Consider the following 21,649-nt stretch of genomic DNA (forward strand, 5'->3'; position numbering starts at 1 on the left):
AATCTTTATCAAAACTATCAAGCAGGTTGTTGTTGTTGTTGTTGTTGTTGTTGTTACTCTTACTATTATTGTTGTTAATTTATATACTGGCTTTCCTCCTGATGGGTCCCAGAGCAGTAAGCAACATAATAAAAAATACAGTAGTTGTACATACAGTGGTGCCTCGCAAGACGAAATTAATCCGTTCCGCGAGTCTCTTTGTCTAGCGGTTTTTTCGTCTTGTGAAGTAAGCCCATTGACAGCTTAGCGGATTAGCGCTATTAGCGGCTTAGCGGCTTTTAGCTTATCAGCTTATTGGATCAGCTGATAAGCGGCTTAGCGGCTTAGAAAAAGGGGGGGGGGAGGAAAAAAACCCGCAGGAACTCGCAAGACATTTTCGTCTTGCGAAGCAAGCCCATAGGGAAATTCGTTTTGCGAAGCGCCTCCAAAACGGAAAACCCTTTCGTCTAGCGGGTTTTCCATCTTGCGAGGCATTCGTCTTGCGGGGCACCACTGTACTAATTCAAATGTATTTTAAGAAGCAGTACAACTAAAATAATATCAGTATACAGCAGCACGCTAATAGCACTTTTAATGACCTGGGCAAAAATTGTAACACAAAAGCCCACAACCTTGTTTTAGTAGACATTTGAAAATTAACTATATGGGGGGTAATCAGACTTCTTTCAGGGAGGGAATTCCACAGACGGGGTGTTGCCACCCAGAAAGACACAGTACTGTATGTTTTTAATAGTTATTAGATAGATTGATAGATTAAATTCTATCAATGTTTAATTGCTTTTTAATTGTTTTTTCTTGTATGTTTTTTGCTGTTTTTATTTTATCTGTAAGCGGTCTTGAGTGCCTGTCAGGGGAAAAGGCAGGGTATAAACCAACCAACAATAATGATCTCAAGTCACCACAACATGGGCCATACATTAAGTGATTAGAATGTAGTTGTAAACAAGCGCCAAGATTTCTAATATTTTCAGCTCCATTCAAAGCAAACATATACACATTACCATGCAATGGTGTATAGCAATTGTGATTTATCATAACAACCTCTTTTCCTTTGCGATTGGGTCTCCAAGTGAATTTGCAGTTGACAGTGGTCTCTCCATCAGTTTCAGCCCATACTTTCACTGCACAGCATCCTTCATGTTGAAGGACGTTCTTTGGTCAAGCTGTTCTCGGCATCACTCTGAAAAGGTGTGCATGCATGGGTGGATTGGAGTCAGGTGTAGGTCATCAACAAAGCAACAACTCACCTGAGGACAGTGAAGTTAACTCTTTATTCTAGGAAACAATCACTGCTCTGGCCTAGTGGTCTCAACAACTCTTTCTAGGAGGTCTTGCCCCAGTGATGCAGTTGCGAGGACTGAAGGTCCCTGCCTTCACAAGTGCCCTGTGACTAAGACTCCTTTTCCCCAGGATCTTCCGTCTCATGCTGCATCTGTGCACAACCACCCTCTGCTCTGCCCATTTCATTTCTCTGCATGTTCTAGGAGACCGGGGGGGGGGGGGGAGCTGGTTGCAGCAGGAGGGGAGACTCCTTGGATTCTTCAGGAGCCTGTCTCCCCTGCCTCCTGGCCACCCTCCCCTCCACCCTCTGCTTCATCCTCGGAGTCTGAGTCTGAACTGCTCTGCCACAGCCTCTTCCTGCTCACTAAACCCTGTCACCTCTTCCCAGTCTGCTCCTTCTCCCTCTGACCATTCATCATTTTCCCACTACCAATCCCCTGGCTTGGAGCCCTCTTCCTCTGGGAGTTCCCTAGGGGGTCCCCTGGTTGCTGCCTCCTGCCACTCATCTGCATTCAGCCAGTTCATGACAGGGTGTGCATGTGTGGATGTGGATGTGTGTGTCCTGCAACAAAGCAAGGAGCTGTGAACGACTTATGCTAAATATCATGGAATATTTTCCAGCATTGAGAATAATGTCATGGACTTATCTCCCACAGAGAATGCAGGAAAGCTAGATATTTGCACTGACTTGAGTAAAAACTTCAAAACTTCACAGTGGTACCTTGGGTTAAGAACTTAATTCTTTCTGGAGGTCCATTCTTAACCTGAAACTGTTCTTAACCTGAAGCACCATTTTAGCTAATGGGGCCTCCCGCTGCCACTGCGCGATTTCTGTTCTCATCCTGAAGCAAAGTTCTTAACCCGAGGTACTATTTCTCAGTTAGCAGAGTCTGTAACCTGAAGCGTATGTAACCCGAGGTACCACTGTATATGAAATGTCAGGAATAGGAAAAAGTTGTAGGCAGTAATGACCTCACACCTGCAATTATCTCCTCTAATTTCTGTCATTCTGTTTGAGTAATTATTTTTTGTTGTTTATTCTGAGGTTCCCTTTCATTAAAAGGCCAACTTCCCCAGTGTTCTTTACAAAAATATTTAGAGACGCATAAGTGTATTCTGTGATTATTTCATCTAGGGCTTCTAGGCAATGCTTTCTTGTAATTGCTCTTGGTCATATCAAAATGAATTGCCAAATTTCCACCCTTCTCATACTCTTCTTGGTTACAAGTTTTTGTCAATTATCCTTAGCCTTGCTGTTCAGATTTCAGTTCACATGCACCACTGGTTACAGTTTTTGAGTGTATAATTTTACAAACTCAGCTTCTTGATAAGACTGCCTTTGAATCCCACCTCAGTATCCACTTCTCAGTAGTCTTCTCAAGATGATTTAGTCCAGCCTTTTCCAACCTGTTGCCCTCCAGATGTTGATGGACTACCCTTGACCATTGGCCATGTTAGGTGGGGCTGAGGGGAATTGTAGCCCTAAGCACCTAGACGGCATGAAGATGGAGATGACTGGTTTAGCCCAATTGTTCGCAACCTTTTCAGATCTGTCACCCATATCTAGTGCAAACTTTCAACACTGAAAGTACTTCTAAATTCTCTTCCTCCCCCCCCCCCCCAGTTTCTCTCTTATGCTCCACTCTGATTTCAGTAAAGATTTTTTTGTTTGTTTGTTTATCTTTACTACGTAAGTGCAGGATTTCCGCTTCTGTGCACCTGGGTACTACCTTCTCCCATGTCATTGCTTTGTATTTTATTATGTAATAGTTTTGTATTTGTATATTGTTTAATGCAATGGTAGCCATTGTATTGCCTTCCAGACAGTGTGACCTATAACTCCCATCAACCCTGAATTTTGGCTATGATGACTGTGCCTTATGAGAGTTGTAGCTGGTGTTCTTTTTTTTCCCCAAGAAAAATAGGTGCTAGAATTCACCATGACTCCTGCCGCCACCCTTCCTGTGGCTGCAGGCACAGCGTCCCGAAGGCACTTTGGTGCATCCCTTTTGCGATCGCCAAGGCTCCTCTGCTCTGGTGTGACTTTTTTACATTTCTGGAAGGTGCTCTGGTGATTGTGAGAGTCTTGCCAAAGCACCTCTAGGAGACCGTGCCAGCAGCTGCAGGAACGCGGCAGAGGTTTGGAGCGAAGGGGGCGAGCAGGTGACTGGGCAAGCGCCGGGAGCAAGATGGTGGGGTTAAGCGGTGGCAGTACGGCATGTACTGCCTCAAATAAGCACACAATATCCAGGGTGCATTTTGTTTGCTAACTCTGTTGTATCTCACCTTGTTGATCATTCAATTGATAGGCAGATACAAGTCAATAAAAACAAAACTACATGGAATGGTAACTATGGGACTGTTGCCCAAAACAGAGAAGCCTTTTGTTGAGTCCTTCATGGTAAAGTGGAGGAAAAGTTGTGTCTTCGTGCCAAGTGTTTCTTCTCCCTGCTGCTTACTACTGGTTGTTGAAGTTGGGGAAATACAGCATGGTGGTGGTGGCAGCAGAGAATGGAGTAAGTTTCAGCAGCAGCATGGATTGTTATAATCTGTGTTTCCACCCTCCTCTCGTATGCAACTCTCTCAACTCCCAGGTGAAATCAGAAATTGGGATCAGGAAGCCCTGCTTCTAAATTAGTGATTTTCTTATGCGCAAATCCTGGCAAAGTCTAAACCTAGCTTTTTCCATGTATGCCATTAAACTGGCATGATTAAGGCCTATGAGTTTCAGCAGCCGGAGATGCTACAAGACAGCAATTAGCAATTTGCAGCTAGAGGAGCAGGAGGCAGCTGTTTAGTGTGAGAATTGGCTTAGATTTCATCCACAATATCACATGTTTTAGTCACTTGGTCTTCTCATCAACTGCAGAATGGGGCAATACTATGAATGTCATCTTGACAAAACAAAACAAAGCTGGGCAATTAAATATAAAATGTGTATATTCCCCCCCCCCAAAAAAAAAACAACAATAAATTTTACATTTTTTAAAAAAAAGATTCTTTTGAAGCACTCTTCTAAGATGCTTACCCAGATCTTTTCTGTGAACCGCCCTGAGACCTCCAGATACAGAGCGGTATATAAATTCAGTAAATAATAATAATGTTTACATTAGACAAGTATGAGCATCAGATAACTACATTCTCAGTTTTGAATTTTTGAAGTCAGATACATAGTTATCTTTTGGGGTAATTAATTTTATCCACTGGTAGCTTTGAATGGAAGAACACCCCCCTCCAAGAAAAAAAGAATTCACTGGGAGTCTAGACACTGCCAACATTGCCTGCATGCTCTATGGAAATGGGCATTGGGGGGAACGCCAAGAAGGAGTGGGCAGGGAAGCAAAAAACAGAAGAACCTGCCTCTTGTCTGCAACTATTTTATTTACTGATGTTTTTCTTTGTGGGTCCGAATTGTGTTGTTTATTAAAAATTATTTCAAATGGATTGAATTGTGAACTGCCTTTAGGGTCTGCTGTAGCCAGACGTGTTAACTATTTAATAAATAATGGACTGTTGTGATTGAACATTCAGTATTCATACATGCTAGACCAGGGGTCACCAACACAATGCCTGCAGACACATACAGTCATATCTCTTGTTATGTTTGCTTCAGGTTAAATCTTTTCAGGTTGCGTCCTGTGGCGACCCGGAAGTAACAGAAAGGGTTACTTCCGGGTGCCGCCACATGCGCAGACGCTCAAAATGACATCACGCGCATGCGCAGAAGCATGGACGTATGGCAGCCCATGGAAGCAGTGCCGTTTCTGCCGTTTCCCCATCAAAATAGCCCCAAAATGTGGTGTTTGTGTTTTTTGGTCGATTTTGCCCAAAAATCTCACAAAAACTCTCAACAACTTGTTCACTGTTTGAAATATGGCAAACCTAAAGTTGAGATAACACAGTCCTGTTTATTGTTTAGCACGTCTCTGCAAATCTAATCCCCTAATACAGTCAAAGCTCTTGTTACGTTTGCTTCAGGTTAAATCTGCTTCAGGTTGTGTCCCGCGGCTACCCGGAAGTACCAGAAAGGGTTACTTCCGGGTTTCACCGCTCACGCAGATACTCAAAATGATGTCATACGCAGAAGCGGTGAATCACGACCTGCACATGCGCCAACGCGGGTTGCGTTCTGCTCATGTTGCGAACGGGGCTCTGGAACGGATCCTGTTTGCAACCAGAGGCACCACTGTACCTTCTAAGAGTCCTGATTTTCCAGGGACAGTCCTGAATTTACAAAAGTCATCCCAGCTTCTGATTTGATCCCAGAATGTCCCTATTTCCCCTGCATTTTCCTGAGCCAAGTGACACATCTCTTATCAGAGCTTAGCTAAAAGAAAATTGCCTGAGTGAGGTAAGCTGCAGGAGCAGGAGAATGTTCCACAGTCCTCAACTGGGTTCCCCTTGCCGTTAAAAATGGATATGGTGGGCTTCCCCAGAGTGGCTGGGCGGTGTATAAATAATAAGGTAATAATTATTATTATATCTCCTTGAATGCGTGGATCTGCTGCTCTAACATCATTTGGCCCTTGGTTGATCTCAACAAGGTTCTGAAAACAGCTACTCCAAAGAATTTCAGCCATTTTATAAAGGGTCAGCGGGTCTGGGATCTGCTTCCTGCCAAGTCTCATGGCGAGGGAAGTTACGTGCCATTCCAATTTTGCTGACTTCTGGCACCCAAAATGTTGGCCTTTAATCTTCGTTTTCTTGGCAGGACAAATGAGCACACATGTAAGGCTGGTTCTTCCAAATCAGTAAACATAGACAGCCTAAAATAAGCACTCTGCTTTCTTCTTTGGCTGGACTAATATAATAATTGTTGAGCAAAATTCCTGGTATAGTATAAATATTTATGCATATGGATTACCAGCAAATTGGATTTAAAAGTCAATGTATCCCTCTTTATTGGCATTGCAGAAAGTGAGGTTTAAAAGCTGCAGATCCAGTCTTCTTACACTGAGTTTTTTCATGCACTGCACAGCAAGAAACTTGAATTTGAAACGGAGTGTGCACTCAGCAGGGTGCCACTTTAAATCCAAGCTTTCTGATAAATGTACTTGTACAATATGTGTTTTCAAACACAAATTTGTCCACATTCCCACTTCCCATTTTAGGCATATCCTTAATACACCAGTTGTATGTCTTTAAAAGGTAAACTGTGAATAGAGTTCCTTAGTCAGGAATTCTGAGGTTCATTACTATTTTATGTATTATACCATAAGCAGAATTAACTTATTGGCGCTCATCACTCCCACCCTAATCTGTCCCCTGCTGGGACATTATAATTTATGGGTAGTTCAATTTCCTCTTTCTTCCTACCCCCCCTTTACCCTTTTCTTCAGATTCCACTCAATAACATTTAAGGTATTGTCATTCAAATGGATGAACTCAGATGATCTTTTCAAATTCTAGTTCATTTTCACTCTCCCCCCCCCCCTTTTTTTTGTCCCCAAGGCAGAAAGGAAAATTATCCTTAGAAAGCGATGGAGAAATCCAAGATTTTAGCATAGCTGTAATTAGGAAGTAGCATGTCCTCTCCCAAGGGTGACTGCATGCTTTCAGCATTCGAAATGTTTCGCATATGTTCTTTTGGTAAACCTTATACAGACATTTAAAACAGATTCAGCTGCACACCAGTATTTTAGCTTAACTGTGCATAATGTGTTTAGCGCTTGGAAACAGTAATATTCTATTCAGGAAAACAATTTCAAATCCACCGTCGGATGTGACTTGATTGTAAGTATGAAGGAATCAGATTAATTAGTCAAAAATAAAAAGAACTCTGTGGTTTTCTTCTCTCTCACACCGACACCTGCTGTTTGCCCACCATGTTCTTTCCAGCTTGTATAGGCCAGTGCAGTTGCCCTTTGCAAACTTTAGCACTGGATTGCTGGATTACATAATGAATCCCAATAGTTGCTTGGGCAGGGGACATTTTGAGGGGTGAAGTTTAGCAATAAGTGATCCCATTGTTGACAGGGTGTGTTGGGTCTGACGTTAGCCCTGCTGCTGTTCGCATGGTGGAGGAGCTGGTATAATTTGGTAGAAAGATTTAGCCCGTGTTTATCTTTCCATGTGGCGCTTTCACAAACTCTTAAATTAAACTGTGCTTGGTTGAGCTAGTGGATAGTGACAGAGTAGAATAATAGCACATTTGCATTGCTTCACGTGCATTGCCTTGCTGCAATCTTTTTGACAACCCTGAAAAGTAGGTCAGTTTTTTTATCACCTTTCTGCAGATGAAAGGGGCTGATGATTACCTAACATCACCTTGTGAGTTTATGGCAGTTTTAAAATCTGAAACTTCCTGATGCTTAGCTCTGTTTCTTTGACACTATGCTCCGTCAGATCAACTGACCTATTACCCATCCTATGCCCTTGCATATGTTGGACTATAAATCAAAATTGTAATTATATATCTTAAAGAGTTCTTGCAATAAGCAATGTTACGATAAAGCACTAACTGTTCACTACCAAAGTGAGATTTACTGACTGGCCAAAAGGGTGGCAAAAATTTAATAATAATGAGTAATTAATTTGTGGTTAAGGCACCTGGTGTGTAAAGTCTGAAAAGGGGAAATCCCATGAAGGAATCAGCATATGCCAGGATCTTTGCCATTTCATCCCTAACCTTGTGATTCCCAGAACAATTCAGTTCTAACTACTAAGTTTCTTTGAAATGTTAATGAAAATAACACAAGTGCAGTTGCATATCTTCTGTTGTAATTCGCTTTTCTTCATCTGTTCTGTATAAAATCCTCTTTTAAAAAATCTCACATCTTCATTTAAACCACATACAAGCATGGTGTACCTGCTTGTTCCGAGATGTATTTTGCAACTAGCATCATGGCTTTGATATGAGTGTTTTATTTAAAGTGTCCTGGGTTTTAAAAAATGTAATTGCAGCAGATGTTGCTCTGGATTTTCTCTCTCTTTCAGGCACTCTGAAGTTTTACTTGGTCCCCCCCCCTTTTTTTTCTTTCTGCCTCCTGGACAGGTACATGAAAGGGAAATCCTTGTATAGTCAAATGTTTGTTTTACTGTCTAAGGCTGACAAAGGGCCCTTAGCCTGGGCTGATTTCTTCTTGAAGAGCTGTAATTATTCATGGGAAGAGAGGGAAGGGAGCCTTTGTCACTAATAGGCTTCTGGGTGCTTCTTGAAATGGGCTTTTATTATTCCTTTCAACATAATTTTCTACTGAGGAGGTTAAAAAAGAAACCCTCCTTCTCTGCTGTTGAGCGATAAAAGGTAATTGTCCTTTCTTGAGAGCTCTGATGCTGCTAGGTTCCTTATGTGTTTTAAAGGAGGTTGCAGGAAGAAAAAAAACGATGTTCTCGGTGGAATTGCCATGACAACAGTCCTTTAGAAATAAACATTCTGGCATTGTTATTCCAGACCCACAAATGTGAGGGGTGGGGGAGAGCAGCTTTCTTTTAAGCACAAACAGATTGTGCCCCTTTAAAATGCACTTGTGAACTTTGCTTTTCTCAAGATTTACATACTGGTTTAGGGCAGAGAAGATTCCAGCATCTTTTACATTCTACGTACATCCCATTACAATACTAAGTGAAAAAATGGTGGCAGGGGTGGGGAGAGGCAGCAGTGGTTAAAAAAGACATAAACATATCCTTACCCAAAAGAACAACAACCAAACACACCTTGGTAGATATCTGAGAACTGACTACTGCAACCAACAGTAAAAGCAACAGTCATGAGGCAAAATGGAGAGGACATCCAGTCATTTTTGGCATTCTAATCTAGTTATGCTGCTAACAATTGCTCCTAAGGCCACAATCCTGTGCACAATTATTTGGGAGTAAGTTCAGCCAAACTCAGTATGACTTGCTTCTTGGCAAACATGCCCACTTCGGGACATTAGCTTTCAGGAGCACTACATAAAAAACTTCTAAATGGACTTAGGTTGAAAATTAAGCACCTGAGTCTATACTGCATGTACAGTGGTACCTCGGGTTACAGACACTTCAGGTTACAGATGCTTCAGGTTACAGACTCCGCTAACCCAGAAATAGTGCTTCAGGTTAAGAACTTTGCTTCAGGATGAGAACAGAAATCGTGCTCCGGCGGCAGCAGCAGGAGGAGGCCCCATTAGCTAAAGTGGTGCTTCAGGTTAAGAACAGTTTCAGGTTAAGAACGGACCTTCGGAATGAATTAAGTACTTAACCAGAGGTACCACTGTACTTTCATCTCCCAGTGGTAGAAGATGTGATTTGCATGCAAAAGGTCCCAGGTCCAAGACAAGACAGCAAGGATTAGAAGCTGATCTCGGTGTAAATCAGTTTCCTGGGTTCCTAACAAGGACTGACCGTACAGGATTCACCATTTTCAGCAATGTGATTCCCACCTCCACCCCCTTTTAGAGGTTTCTGAGGACTCGCAAACATTCCCATGTACTTACTAACATTGCCCTCAGTCACACTCAATCCTTAGCCAAGTGGTCACCACACTTTGGGGCCACATTTTGAATTTTGAGAAAGCGCTGGTGGTGACGGTCACAAAATGAGTGTCATGGAGGGGTGTGGCATATCACAAAATTAGAGAGACAGCCACTCCTGTTAACCTTATGTTTATCATGGGGAGTGAAGTGTGTCCTTCTGGTCCCAGTTACGGAACTCCTCCATCCCTCCCTAATAACAGCAGAGAGCATTCCTCAGTATGAAGAAAAATGTACTGAGAAACACCAATCTCATTCCACACAAATCACCTAGAAGGTACCTGTACATTTTGCCCCATAGCGTTCTTTCTAGAGGGCTAGAAACTTACTTTTTTAAACCACTAGACCTGGGCGCCATGGCATCTACGGGCACCTGGTTGGGGACCCCCTGATGCAGGCAAATCTAATTGGCTTTATAGCATTATGACATCACTCACCCACAGGTCCCTGATTAAGTGGGACTGTCCATGTAACTAATCCAGGAAGACCGAAGAAGCAGCAGGTAAGAAAAACAATTGGAGACAAACAGACTCAGAAAAAGGTGAATATGTGGACAATATGAATATAAATTCTGAGGAACAGAATTTTCATCTCACCAAACTGCTGAGCACTCAAAACACTGGGTGGTTTTTTCCTTGGCGTCTGATGTTCTCAGGAACACAATTTGTTTCTCTGATGTCAGTGGCAAGATTCAGCAAATAAGATTTGTTCCTCTGGTTCATTTCCGGCATCTTACAGTTAAACCCCCAGGCTTAATTTTGCTCCAGTTATTCCGTAAACAGTTCTCATTATTTGTGATTCACATCAGTCCCATCTTCCTAGCACAACTAGGAATGGGAACATATAGGCTCTATATAGTACACCTGGTTATCTTTTATGTCCCACTGTGGTCTCTAGTCTGATTCTGCATGTTTCAAGCAGTAGCTTGATGGATGGCAGCTAACAGATTGAGGTTGAATCCTGACAAGACAGAAGTACTGTTTTTGGGGGACAAGGGGCGGGTGGGTGTGGGGGATTCCCTGGTTCTGAATGGGATGATTGTTCCCCTGAAGGACCAGGTGCGCAGCCTGGGAGTCATTCTGGACTCACAGCTGTCCATGGAGGCGCAGGTCAATTCTGTGTCCAGCTCCATCTGGTATGCAGGCTGAGACACTACCTGCCTGCAGACTGTCTCACCAGAGTGGTGCATGCTCTGGTTATCTCTCGCTTGGACTACTGCAATGCGTTCTACGTGGGGCTACCTTTGAAGGTGACCCGGAAACTGCAACTAATCCAGAATGCGGCAGCTAGACTGGTGACTGGGAGTGGCCGCCGGGACCACATAACACCGGTCCTGAGAGATCAGCATTGGCTCGCAGTACGTTTCCAAGCACAATTCAAAGTGTTGGTGCTGACCTTTAAAGCCCTAAACGGCCTCGGTCCTGTATACCTGAAGGAGCATCTCCACCCCCATCGTTCAGCCCAGACACTGAGGTCCAGCTCCGAGGGCCTTCTGGCGGTTCCCTCATTGCGAGAAGTGAGGTTACAGGGAACCAGACAGAGGGCCTTCTTGGTAGTGGCGCCCACCCTGTGGAACACCCTCCCTTCAGATGTGAAGGAAATAAGCAGCTATCCTATCTTTAAAAAACATCTGGGATTCAGGGAAGTTTTCAATATTTAATGCTGTACTGTTTTTAACATTTGATTGGGAGCTGCCCAGAGTAGCTGGGGAAACTCGGCCAGATGGGCGGGGTATAAATAATAAATTATTATTATATTATTTTTATAACTTGTAAAAGCTGAAATGAGTTCCCCTCAGCGCAAGGGGTATTTCTGCAATAAATATGTATAGAATTTGTTGTCATCTGGATTGTTTTCAGAATTTGTGCATTTTCTTTCTCTTTCTTTTTCTCCAGAGGGTATGAACTGTATGAACAAAGATCATGGGTGCGCACATATCTGCCGAGAGACACCCAAAGGTGGGGTTGCCTGTGAATGTAGGCCTGGCTTTGAACTTGCCAAAAACCAGAAGGACTGCAAATGTAGGTAGATGCAGACTAAATCTTAACTACCCAACATGCCTTAATTTCCACATTGCTGTTGTTTTATAAAAATCAAGGAATCCATTTCATTTCATTGACCTGTGGGTTTGGGTTAAGTATTTCCGGCCCATCTCGTAATCAGAGGCGGCATGTATGGAATTATTCAATGTATTTAACAGGCATGCTGTACAACCACATGTTGATTCGATGGGTGAAGAAACTTGTATCCATTTCTTAATTCTCTGGTGTTAAATAGAACTGATAAATATTGGAGGAAGTTGTTTCAGATTGCCATTTGAGGGTTGTTGTTTTTAGTAAAAATGAAGTAGGAATGGATGAACACTATTAGGGAAATTCTGTGCATCAGTCTGTCTAATAACCCAGCTCCCCTTTGAATATTGGTGCAGGAGTTATGCAGACCCCATAAAAAATGTAACTAAAAACATTGGTTATCTGACCCTGGTTGACCCACTTTGCTACTTTTTTCAGTCTCCACAGTGCAGCCCAAAGGCTTTGCAAAGGTTCTGCATTCCCTCATGTATGCATATTGTATTCAAGTTTGGGTGGCATAACTGGAACTGTGGTTGATAGACCCAACATGGAACTCACAGACATATAGTGCAGAGCTTTCCAAAGTGTTTGTTGTGACACGTTAGTTTGTTGGCTGCAGTGTGTAGGTGTGTCTCCATTCATTTTGTTATTACCGTTTATGCATATGTCCATATTTCTTATAAGGGATTAGTTTAAACTCCAGTTTGCTAGTAAAACTGAATTACCGTGTCACCAACATGAAAAGTTTGGAAAGCTCTGATATAGTGAATTGAATAGGGTGAGCCCTGAGAAACATGCACCATGGTGTGTTTTATTGCCATGGAACTGGAGCATATATGTGATGGACATGGAGAATTTTTCTATCAATTGACTGTATTAGGATTCCAGATCCCGTCCTTAGCAGCTGTTTCTTAAAGAGTTTTGAGGTGGGGAGAGGCAACACAAAAATAATTTTCCCCACTGCAGTGATGAGAAAACCTGCGCCTGCAAAGAGTCTGGAATTTTTGCATTACTGGAGATCTAGAATCATAGAATTGTAGAGTTGGAGGGACCCCAAGGGTCATCTAGTTGTTGAACCCCCTGCAATGCAGGAAACTCAACTAGATCACACATAACAGGTGGCCATCCAACCTCTGCTTGAAAACCTCCAAGGAAAGAGTCTCTTGGGAGTCTGTTCCACTGATGAACAACTCTTACAGTCAGAAAGTTCTTCCTGATGTTTAGTTGGAATCTCCTTTCTTTTAGCTTTAATCCATTGGTTTGGGTCCTAGCCTCCAGAGCAGTAGAAAACAAGCTTGTTTCATCTTCCATGTGGCAGTCCTTTAAATATTTGAAGGTGGCTACCATATCTCCTCTAAGTCTCCTCTAGGCTAAACATACCAAATTCCCTGAACTGTTCCTCATAAGGCTTGGTTTCCAGACCCTTGATCATCTTGGTTGCCCTCTTTTGTACACATTCCAGCTTGTCAATATCCTTCTTAAATTGTGGTACCCCAGAACTGGACACAGGACTCCGGGTGTGGTCTGACCAAGGCAGAATAGATCAGTACTATTACTTCCCTTGATTGAGAAACTATTTCTGATGCAGCCTGTCATAGCCTTACCTTTTTTTCCTGCTGCATCACGGGGTTGACTCATGTTAAGCTTGTGCTCTACTAAGTATCTGGTACATTCACATGTACTACTGGCAAGCTAGGTTTTCCCCATCTTATATTTGTGCATCTGGTTATTCCTGCCTACATGCAGAACCTTACATTTGTCCCTATTGGAATTCATGTTGTTAGTTTGGGCCCATTTCTGTCTTCTGTGGCATTAGCTAACCATCCCAGTTTGGTGTCATCTGCAAATTCGCTGAGCATCCCACCAGTAACTTCATCCAAGTCGTTTATAAAGACGTTGAACAACAACGGGCCTAGGACAGAATCCCGTGGCATCCCACTTGTCACTTTTTTTACAGGCTGACAAGGAACAATTAGTGAATATTCTGGGTTCAGTCAGTCAACCAGCTACAAATCCACCTAACAGTTAATCTCATCCAGCCCACATTTTACCAGCTTCTCTGCAAGAATATCATGGGGGCCTGGGTCAAAAGCCTTACTGAAATCAAGATACACTACGTCCACAGATTTCCTTTGATCCACCAAGACTTTATGGGGGGGGGGGGAGAATGAGATTTCTTTGGCATCACTTGTTTTGGAGAAACCCATGCTGTGTTTTAGTAATCCCAGCATCCTTTCCTAAGTTCTAGGACCTTACCTGGTATTGACATCAAGCAGACCAGTTGGTAGTTACCTGGATCATCTTCTTTTTCCCTTTTGAAGATGGGGAAAACATTTGCCTGCCTCCAGTCTGCAGAGACCTCATCTGTTCTCCAATAATTCTCAAAGATTATAGACAAAGGCTCTGATATTACATCTGCAAGCTCCTTTAGTACCCTTGTGTGTAGCTGATCAGACCCTGGGTATTCCCTTACCACCTCTTCTCCTGTCATGGGCTTCACCTCCCTCCTTGAATCACTTATTCTGTTATCACCAGGTTGAGCACTGCTTTCCTTTTGGGTGAAGACAGAAGCAAAGTAGGTGTTGAGGCATTCCACCTTCTCTCTGTCCCCCAATAGCATTTCTCCATCTTCTGCACGCAAGGGACCTACTACTTGCTTGTTCTTCCTCTTGCTTCAAGCATTAAAAAAACACACCCTTTTTTATTTATATTTTTAACCTCTCTTGCAAACCTAAGCTTTGGCCTGCCTGGCCTTCTCCTTGCAACTGTTGGCTACTCATGTATACTCTTCTTCATGATTTTGCCTTTCTTCTGTTTCTTATACATGCAGCCACACCGATTTCTTTAGGTTCTTCCCATTTCTCTTTCTTCCTGGAATTGTCCTCCTTCGTTCCTTCAGTACAGGAGTTGGAACTAACAGACTAATGCAAATGCATGAAGATGCCTTATAATAATGTATGTGGCCTGGCAGATATACCAAGAGGTGGAGAGTTGCCCAAGGCCATAGCCAGGATTTGAACCTTGGTTTCACACAGCTAAATCCAGTGGTCCAATATACCACAGGGGCCCAGTATTACCAACCTCTGCAGCCACTTGAGAATCTTTCAATGTGGAGTAAAGGTATTGTTGGGCTTAACCATGTGGCTGGACACAACGTGTGGCTGCAACACATTAGGTTTGTAAGCAGCTCCTGTGTGACTCCCCCTTCTCTGAATCTGTTGTGATGGAGGCACAGATAGGAGATCCAGTGGACTGAGTTTTGGATATTATTCTGAACGCCTGACTTCAAGTTCTCACTTAGCTGTAATTAAGTAGATAGTCTCTGGGAAAATCATAATCTCTAAGCCTAATCTATTTCAAAAATGGGATAGCAGAGAGGGCAGCGGACACTGTCAAACCTTGATTTTAAATCAGGATTTGGGAAGCTTATCCATTTTGGATTATCTTAGACTTAGACCATCAAACCTCTGGTCAAAAATGGATCAGGACTGGGCCCTTAGAGGCCTCTGCTTCCTGACAAACCAAGTTCCTATGTTTCCCAGCATCTTGAAACACATGACGCAAGGATGCCAAAGGTGTGGGGTGTGGGTCCCTGCTGTGGCCATCATTGGGAAAGGTGCTGCCCTGGCCAGCTCCTTCCATCTAATAAGCAGTGTGCGCACAACAAACCCTGAAAATATGTTACAGTACAATGTCCAAAATTCATTGAATGCACATTCTTATGGTAGCTGACAAACCTAAAACAATATTGCTAAGGTCCAAAGATGCACTGGGTGATATACAGTCACCTAAACATAATAGTTTAGGTGGGATGCGGGTGGCACTGTGGGTAAAACCTCAGTGCCTAGGACTCGCCGATCGTATGGTCGGTGGTTCGAATCCCCGTGACGGGGTGAGCTCCCGTCGTTCGGTCCCAGCTCCTGCCCACCTAGCAGTTCGAAAGTACTCTTAAGTGCAAGTAGATAAATAGGTACCACTTTATAGTGGGAAGGTAAACGGCGTTTCCGTGTGCTGCGCTGGTACTGGATCGCCAGCTGCAGCTTCGTCACGCTGGCCACGTGACCCGGAAGTGTCTTCGGACAGCGCCGGCTCACAGCCTCTAGAGCGAGATGAGCACACAACCTTAGAGTCGGACACGACTGGCCCGTACGGGCAGGGGTACCTTTACCTTTAAACATAATAGCATTCAATAGTTTGTATCCAACCATAAGTAGATGGGGAAATAAACATTTTCAGACACTCAAAACCATCAAAGATTGTCAACAGTCTCACGTGCATGTTGCCCTTACTCCCTCTAATATCACTTAGGAAGTATGTGATGACAAATTTGGAGCCAAAACATTGCCACTGAGAAACAAGTGGGTATCAACATCCTTGGGAGACCTCAGTGTTTGCAGAAGTTCAAAACATAAAAAGCCTAGGCAATAAAAATGTCTCAAAGCCATCCAGCAGCTAGAACCATAAACAGGAGCCCTCCTGTTCCAGTGCTGTGTAGCATTTTGTTGAAGGTCCAACTTATTTGCCAAATTTTAAACATTCACAGGAAAAGCTAGGTGGACTGATAGATTTTCAATAAACTATATTCCTATTGAAAAAAGTAAGCTATATAAACACATATGTTAACTGAATTTGAGTGCGGAAAGCAATGCATTATTTATAACAAATAAGGCTGTGATTTTTCTAAGCTATTTTAAGTGTCAGAAGTGCTTTGTATATGGTGCACTTTTTCTAAGTGCTCAGTTTTCTACATGCAATTTCTGAGTAAACCTCACAGAACCCCTTTCAAATGGTATTATTTTCCCGTCATCACAGACGTGTGTGGGTTTGAGGCAGAGAATAAAGATACCTAGGGAGTTCATGGCAAGATAAGATCTGAAGCATCTTATACCTGAAAACTCTACTTCGCCATTTTCTCTAGCTTATGCATATCATGGTAGCAAAAAGGCATAGCGTACAAAGACAGTACATTCTGTTGCATTCTGGCAACCACAAAAAACTCTCCTCTCAGATAGTCACTTTGGTGTTGCAGAAAAAGGTGTAAATGCACAACCTTCGCCCACTCAAATTTGGAAGTTGCTAAATAATCATAGGTGGGGTCATCAAACCATAAAAAGAAGAGGTCCGGTGGTGGTAAAGTTAACTGCCCCAGTTAGTTAGTTAGTTAGTTAGTTAGTTAGTTAGTTGGTTAACACTGCCTCATTGGTTTTTAAAAGCTTTCATATTCTGAAGAACTAACAATAGAAACAAATTTCAAATCTGGGCTAGCTTTCTACTGTGCTCTAGAGCACTGATTTCTGAAGCTATAGGTTAAGTCACTGCTGGAAAAGAGCAACACCTTCCCCAGGACAGGAAAATCTCTTTCCCCCCCCGACCCCCGGTGCTGTATTGAAAATTATTAATGGAAATGAATAATGGGAAAGTATGATGGCCTCGGAGTAACGGTAGCCCAGTGCAGACAATCAGAGTGTCTAGCTGGGGTGGGGGGTGGGGAGGTTGCAGATCCCTCACTGGACACAACCTTTCTGCATTCAGGCTCCTTTCTTCAAGGGACCTACATGCTTGTGTTCCAGACGTGCAGCCTGTAATCTAGAACAATAACGGGCATGGACCAAATGTTCAGAACTTGTATGAGTTGCGGCTTTTGCACATAGAAACTTTGAACATGTGGAGGTTTGCCATGGCAAGGGATGGACTGGTGGGCACAATCCTGATCTGCTTACTCCCACTTGTGCATGCGACACACTTTGACCATCTGCACAGGGCTACCGGCTGCTTGGAATGTCGCTGCTTACCAAGGGTAGGAGATTTTGGAAATAACTATTTTGTTGTCACGTGTATTGCTTTTTTAAAACAACAACAACTTGAACTTATTTTTTGTGCCTAGAACTCCTCAAAACTAATTGGTTTCACTGTTGTTTTATTCATACATATATATACACACACATTTTTGGGGGAATAACTAGTAACCTGTAACTATGGAAATGGAGGCTGCCAACACACCTGTGATGACACAGATACGGGACCTGTGTGCGGTTGTCATCAAAAGTATGCCCTACACTCGGACGGCCGAACATGTATTGGTAAGTACCCTCCCTCTGAATTGTACAAATATGTGTGTGGAATTGAAATACTGCTTAAAAGAGTGGGTCATAAACTCCTGATCTTACCTAATAAGTTTAAATTTGTAAAAGTGATTGAAGGCAGCATTTGAAAGCTATAATACATTTGTTGGTTAAGGATTTATCACTTTTTAATAGCTTGATGTGTGTGCATGTGTACACAAACCCATATATGTGTATTCTTCCCTGGTATTTTGTATACTACTGGATGTTGGAAAAAAGCAGCTGCAATCTCTTACACTGGCTGTTCATATAGAGGAAACACGAACCAGAAGTTTTTATCTGAACTGTTCTGCTATCCACAGTATTACATTTTCCTCCTTTTAAAAATTCAGGAGTGTAAATGATTCTCATTGCAATAGAAGTTTTTAGTAATGGCTTCACTGGGAGAAAGTGATAGCTAAAGTCATTATTTTATGTTTAAAATACCTGTTCAAACATCCCATGACCTTTTCATATTACAACCATGCAACCAGAATTCATCACCTGAATCCATTTGTGTGGGTGACTCCCCAAGTGGTTCTGGTGGAGTGGGACCCATGCAGTTGCTTGAATTGAGACTTTTTCTAATACCCCCAAGCATATCTGCTCATTGGAAAAAATGGAACAGAACATGTTATTAATTAGATTCTTTTTTTAAAAAAAAATCTGTTTTATGCATATTGAGCTTGCAATTATTTCAGCCAGTTTGTAGTGTATTCATGGTAAAATTAATGCAATAGCTGCTGACTGTACTGAACTCCATCCTGGAACCTGAGCACTAATGAATACAGCCAGGGCATCTGGGCAGTGTGAGAAAGGGAGTTCAAACTTCAAAAAGAAGTGATTTGGTGAGGACCAGACACATGACAGATTGTGAATGGAGTGGAAGAAGAGCTAGAATTATATGGAAAGAATGCTTTCTGTCATGGTGTTGTCATTTGGACAATTTTGCAATACCATGAGAAGCAGAATATATTCTTTTGAGATGTTCTTTTATACATGTTTTATTGTGGTTATAAGCATAGAATCCAAGAATTTTCCTTTTTCCCTTTTTTATGTATGGTGCATTTGTGGGGGAGAATTGCAATTGTTTCAATTAATAAGAAGCTGTTTTAACACTTCCTCTAGATTTTACACCAAAATCTAGAAGCCCATTAAATTTAAAAATTCATGGAACATAATTCTAGTCACAGTTACACACTTTAACATCCCACTGATTTTAGTGGAGGCAATATGTGCTTAACTTTCTGACTGAAATCTGAGATTTACAGTTTTGGCATGATCATGCTGTATGGTACTTAAGTTTTTGTGGGATGGGGGGCGTTCATTAGTTGTATTTTTCTGTACTTTGTCTGTTTCAAAGCAGAGAAATACTGTATAACAAACTGAAGCATTCTCAAAGGGCATAATCCAACAAAACATAAAACATAAAATCTCTGAGTCCTGTTAATTTCAGTGGGAGCATCAAGCATGGGTTTAAATAGCCCCTATTCAAAGTAAAAGATTTTGTCTTAATTGTGCCCATATAATTTAAAAGCATTTTTCTTTGGATAGATTTTGCTCATAAGTTACAATTAGTTGTGGCTGAATCTGAATTGGCATTTCCAGAATTATGTCAGATAAGTTGTAAAAGTACAAAAAAAACCTTTGATTGCAAGACTTAACCATTGTGAAAATTAGAGAGCGCAAGAGAAATTACTCGTAAAATTTGACTCTAAAACATTAAAGAAGACCTATTTTCCGTCATCCACATCTAATTGTACAAAGTGAACAAAATTTAGATAAATATTTCCCAACAAATTTTGTATAGCAAGCTATCACTATATAGCTTAATCAGCAGTCATTAATTTCCTCTTTAAAGCTAAAATATTTATTCCTTAATTAAAGGTGTGTGAATGTCTGTGATGAATCTAACATATCTTGACATCTGTGGATAACTGTATAATTCCATCGATCTTATATGTGTATTGAAGTCTTTTGAGCTGATGAAATTAAATGTCTTTTTAACGTGCTTTGATTATGGACACCCTAAAGTCTTGATCCCGGGAAGGAAACCATTCAGTCAGCCCTCAGTGCTAAGCATATGCTCCGTACAATCAGCTCTCTGGATGAAATTAACAGATTTGTCTTAAAGATTTAGCCCCTTGTACATTTATTAAATGCAGTCTAATTGTGATTACAATGTAGCTGTTATTCTTGGGTTTCTTCTATTTTTATTTTTGAAAGCACCATTAAAACCTTAGAGAGCCATTATAGGGTTGGAAATCTAGGTACAGTTTTCACTGAGAGAAGTGATAATGAGTAGATCATGCTCTGATTTCAGGGCGATGCTTATTTGGTCTGGCATATAGAAAAACTGTTGGAAACTGTACTTTCCCCCTCCCTTTCTGCAAAGTTATTGTATAATATGACTTTATATTACATTTTCTGTTCCTGTAATTTAAGTCGCATATTGCTGCTTTCGTTGGGTCCTCCACCCTCCTCTTTCTTCTGAGTAGTCCTTTCTCTTAGATATTTTTTAAACTTTTGTTTTGTTTCCATTTTTATTCCTGCTTTCTGGTGATGGTTCCTGATTGCCTGTCTTGTCTGATACCTGATGTTCATTAATTATTGAAAAAAATATTAAAAGGAAAATGAAAAACCTCAAAACAAAGCCTCTATTGCAGCCTGATCCCATCTAGAACTTGGTTTCTTCTTAGAACAATATCTTGTTACCCAGCCATTTAGTGTTACCACAAATAAAACCTGCCAGCTGCCTCCACTTCTTCTGATTCCTTCTCCTATCTACCTACAGTTTGCTGACTTCAGTGGTGTCTGTAACTTGGACACCGCTGCAAATATGCAAATGTCTGCAATGGCACATAAGTCCCCTTGCGTCTAACCTGTTTTGTCTTTGTTTTCTTGACTTATCCTCTTATTTTATGTCTGCTGCATGTGAAAAGTCCCCACTTGTGTTTCGTATTTTTCTTTTTAAATGCAATTCTCCATCCCATATAAATTATTTTAATCGCTTAGCCTCTGCTCCCTGTATTGCTTCCCCACCCCCCATGTATGAGACCTTTCATTCACCTCATCATCTGTTCCCATCCTTGCAAACGGATTGTTTAGGTATATTTCTAAGTATTGCATAACTTACCTTCTTCTAATGCTGGATAGGAGCTTTCCGTATAAAGGACATCAGAACCTACCTGCAGGATGTCCTGTGCTAACAATGCCCCCCGCCCCCGCTTAACTGCATGCTTCTAAAAATTACTAGACTATTCTTGTGACATCTTTTTTCTAGCATTGAATGTTTAGCTAGTCGTGTTCCATAGACAAGCAGGCAACCAGCACTGCCCAACTTAATTGTTTTGGTTTTTTTTATATATTTGTGTTTGTTTTTACGGTTTTTAAAATTTGCATGCAGTTTTTGTTTTTGATACACTGTGTCAACATGCACAAAGCTGTCATGTCCCCATGCCCATCCATCACCGGATTCTTTTAGCTCTGTTCTGTGTTCAGTCTCCTTGTTGCCAGCTGTGTTCAAAAGCTCTCCGCCTGCAGCTATGTCGATTGTCTTTCCTCCTTTTCTTTTTTTAACAGTGTGTTGAAATCGAAACCTTATCATTTAAATTTCTTAATTAACACCAATCTGGGGCACCTTCTCTTTTGTGTTTGTGTTATGACTGGCGTGAGACCAGCTTAATATGTGTTTGCTGGCTAATTACTTTGTTTTTCATCATCATTTTCTTCTCCCCACCCCCCC

At 41.8% G+C, this 21,649-nt stretch overlaps 1 protein-coding gene across 3 annotated transcripts in view; it reads left to right on the top strand.

Moving 5' to 3' along the window:
• The window catches only part of SCUBE1 (signal peptide, CUB domain and EGF like domain containing 1), a 193,620-nt gene that overhangs the window by 83,546 nt on the left and 88,425 nt on the right, over positions 1-21,649 (top strand). For all 3 annotated transcript variants that reach the window (XM_079975127.1, XM_079975128.1, XM_079975129.1), the window contains exons 5-6: positions 11,627-11,752; positions 17,767-17,883. In XM_079975127.1, the coding sequence (XP_079831253.1) occupies positions 11,627-11,752; positions 17,767-17,883 (243 nt within the window). The remainder of the gene's footprint in view (positions 1-11,626; positions 11,753-17,766; positions 17,884-21,649) is intronic.

The sequence above is a fragment of the Podarcis cretensis genome (assembly GCF_951804945.1).
Source record: "Podarcis cretensis genome assembly, chromosome: 5".
NCBI classification, from domain to species: Eukaryota; Metazoa; Chordata; class Lepidosauria; order Squamata; family Lacertidae; genus Podarcis; species Podarcis cretensis.